Source organism: Embiotoca jacksoni, unplaced genomic scaffold (genome assembly GCF_022577435.1).
Source record: "Embiotoca jacksoni isolate LCO1_2020_lvr unplaced genomic scaffold, fEmbJac1.0.p SCAF_1, whole genome shotgun sequence".
In the NCBI taxonomy this organism is placed as follows: domain Eukaryota; kingdom Metazoa; phylum Chordata; class Actinopteri; family Embiotocidae; genus Embiotoca; species Embiotoca jacksoni.
In genome coordinates, this window is record NW_027185229.1 from 1,912,501 (window position 1) to 1,915,000 (window position 2,500).

The 2,500-nt window shown below is 45.2% G+C and overlaps 1 protein-coding gene across 1 annotated transcript in view; it reads right to left on the reverse strand.

The window, feature by feature from the left end:
* The window catches only part of LOC138201163 (ras-related protein rab7), a 9,712-nt gene that overhangs the window by 1,022 nt on the left and 6,190 nt on the right, over positions 1-2,500 (reverse strand). Inside the window, exons 3-6 of the mRNA XM_069154396.1 lie at positions 1,920-2,046; positions 1,577-1,795; positions 460-588; positions 1-358 (exon numbers count right to left, since the gene is read on the reverse strand). The exon at positions 1-358 is cut by the window's left edge and continues 1,022 nt beyond it. Of these exons, the coding sequence (XP_069010497.1) occupies positions 263-358; positions 460-588; positions 1,577-1,795; positions 1,920-2,046 (571 nt within the window). The 3' untranslated portion in view covers positions 1-262. The remainder of the gene's footprint in view (positions 359-459; positions 589-1,576; positions 1,796-1,919; positions 2,047-2,500) is intronic.

A 2,500-nucleotide genomic window follows, 5' to 3' on the forward strand; every position in this document is an offset into this window, starting at 1 on the left:
TTTGTGTACTAAGTGTTGGGGGGGGGGGGGGGGGGTGTTGCATCCATGTGCAGCGCACTGCGTGAAGTGTGTGTGTGTGTGTGTGTGTGTGTGTGTGTGTGTGTGTGTGTGTGTGTGTGTGTGTGTGTGTGGTGGGGTGGGGGGTGGAGTCGGGGGGTGTTGATGGAATGAATGATGGCGTGAAGGAGGAAGACCAGAAGGGAAGGCGGTTCCCTGGGAGCGCGTGGAGGTGACGAGTGTTTCAGAAAGAAGAACTTGTCCCTCAGCAGCTGCAGCTCTCCGCCGACGGTTTCGCTCTGTCGTTCCGATCCAGCTTTATGGGCTCCGGGAATTCATTATACAGCTCCACCTCCGTCTCCTGCCGAGGAAACAAAAAAAAACAAGTCAGCGTTGAGAGAAGCAGATTCATTTCCAAACAAAAAAAAGCCTCCAACACAAACACAGTCGTCGCTAACTCGCCTGTTTGAGGGCGTTACGTGCGATCGTCTGGAATGCCTGTTCGACGTTTATGGCTTCCTTGGCGCTGGTCTCAAAGTAGGGGATGTTGTTCTTACTCTGACACCACGCCTGAGCCCTTTTGGTGGTCACCTGAGGAGGAAGAGGAAGACATCCTTCATTAATGACGAGCTGAGACGTTCAAGGACGGTTGAAGGTCCAAATTTAAACTTTATAATTAGGTGACAAATATTTTGGCTTTTTATTTTCCAGTAAAATGGGTTAAAACGATTTTATTCACAGTGCTGACATCAAACTACCTCAGAAATAGTTATTTTTAACAAACAGAAAAAAATGTGAGCTGACCACAGAAGTGACTGTTTAAATGAGGAAGGTAATTTCAATAAAAGTCTTTGAGGGCTCAGACTTCACTTCCACAAAAAATAATGAACACAAATTCAATACTTACAGGAGCTCACAATTTTGCAAAATTCGTGCGATTTTTCTGCAAAAAATGTCGTCAACAGAAGTTCTGCTGAAAGTATTATAATATAAAGTAAATCCTCCCAAACAAAACTGACTTTATTATCAAAAATAACTTGTTTACAATCAGCAAGGCTCCAGCTGTAAGAGACTCCACGTTGTTTTTGTGCAAACAGTCTGTGTTGAATTAATATTAATATGTTCATGTTCTTATTCTGACAGCAGATGTGTTCTTTGTTTCTATATTTCAGTCACAGACAGTTTGTTCTGGAAAGATACGTCACTTTTACACACTTTTTATCACTTTGAGCCCTGTAAATGTTCCCCAAGTTCAATAAATACATTAAAAAGGATTAAAATATTTCTGTGATGTGCGGCAGGATTATTATTCATCAGGTAGAGCCTCAAAAGCAAATATATTTTTTCCTCAGCTTGTAAGTTTTTCTAAATTCCAGTTTTGCTGCAAAAAAAAAATCAACTTAAAACTCCACAAATTAAATCACAATTTGTCATAAATCCAAACAATCAGAAAAAGACTCGGTGAAAGTCTGGAGGGGCTGTTTACTCCTTCAGTAAACACATGTTGGAGGAACACCTGAAACCCACCTGGACTTCAGCGTCTCAGGAATGTGACTCCAGCAGCTCTAATCGAACCCACCTGTCTGTTCTCCAGGTCGATCTTGTTGCCTAGCACCACGAAGGGGAAGTTCTCCGGGTCTCGAGGGCTGGCCTGGATCAGGAACTCATCCCTCCAGCTGTCGAGTGTCTTGAAGGTGTTGGGCGCGGTCACGTCGAACACCAGCACGCAGCAGTCGGCGCCGCGGTAGAACGCAACGCCCAAGGACTGGAACCTCTCCTGGCCGGCCGTGTCCCAGATCTGGACCGACAAACACACCACGGGACAGGAAGTGAGACCGAGGAGCCGAACAAAGTCCGATCTCAGAAACACTGTCGTTTCGACGCCTGAACAACTTCCAGCTCCGGATGTAATCGGGCCTCACCTGCATGGTGACGAGCCGGTCGTCCACCATCACCTCCTTGGTCAGGAAGTCTGCTCCTATTGTGGCTTTGTACTGGTTACTAAACTTCTTGTTCACATACTGGTTCATGAGGGAGGTCTTTCCAACGCTGCGAGAGGAACACAACAAACAGCAGAAGATCAGAGGCAGAACGACTTCTAGTCGTAAACTAGTAAAAGTTGTGAGAGGAGCTCCTTCAAAACATAAATGGAGATGAGTCAAACTGAGCAGGAGAACAGATCATCAGCCGACGACAGCTGAGCATCACGGCAGTCAATCAATCAACAATCAATAATCAGCGGTCAGATGAAGTAACTAAAGACGTGCTTCTGATCAGATTCATCCACGGTGACGGTTTTAGAAGTTGGAGGACATTTGTTGAGTTTACGATGCAAGCGAGTCTCTTTTTTCTCTTTTAATCGCGTTCACGTCGATTAACAGTCGATTAGTTCCAATTATCAAATCGGACGTTTTCCTGAAATGTCACTGCTGCCTGGCGAGGCTCTAATCCTCTTAATTGCATCTTTTCCAGATATCAGCGAGCCTCCTGAAAAACAGTCGTG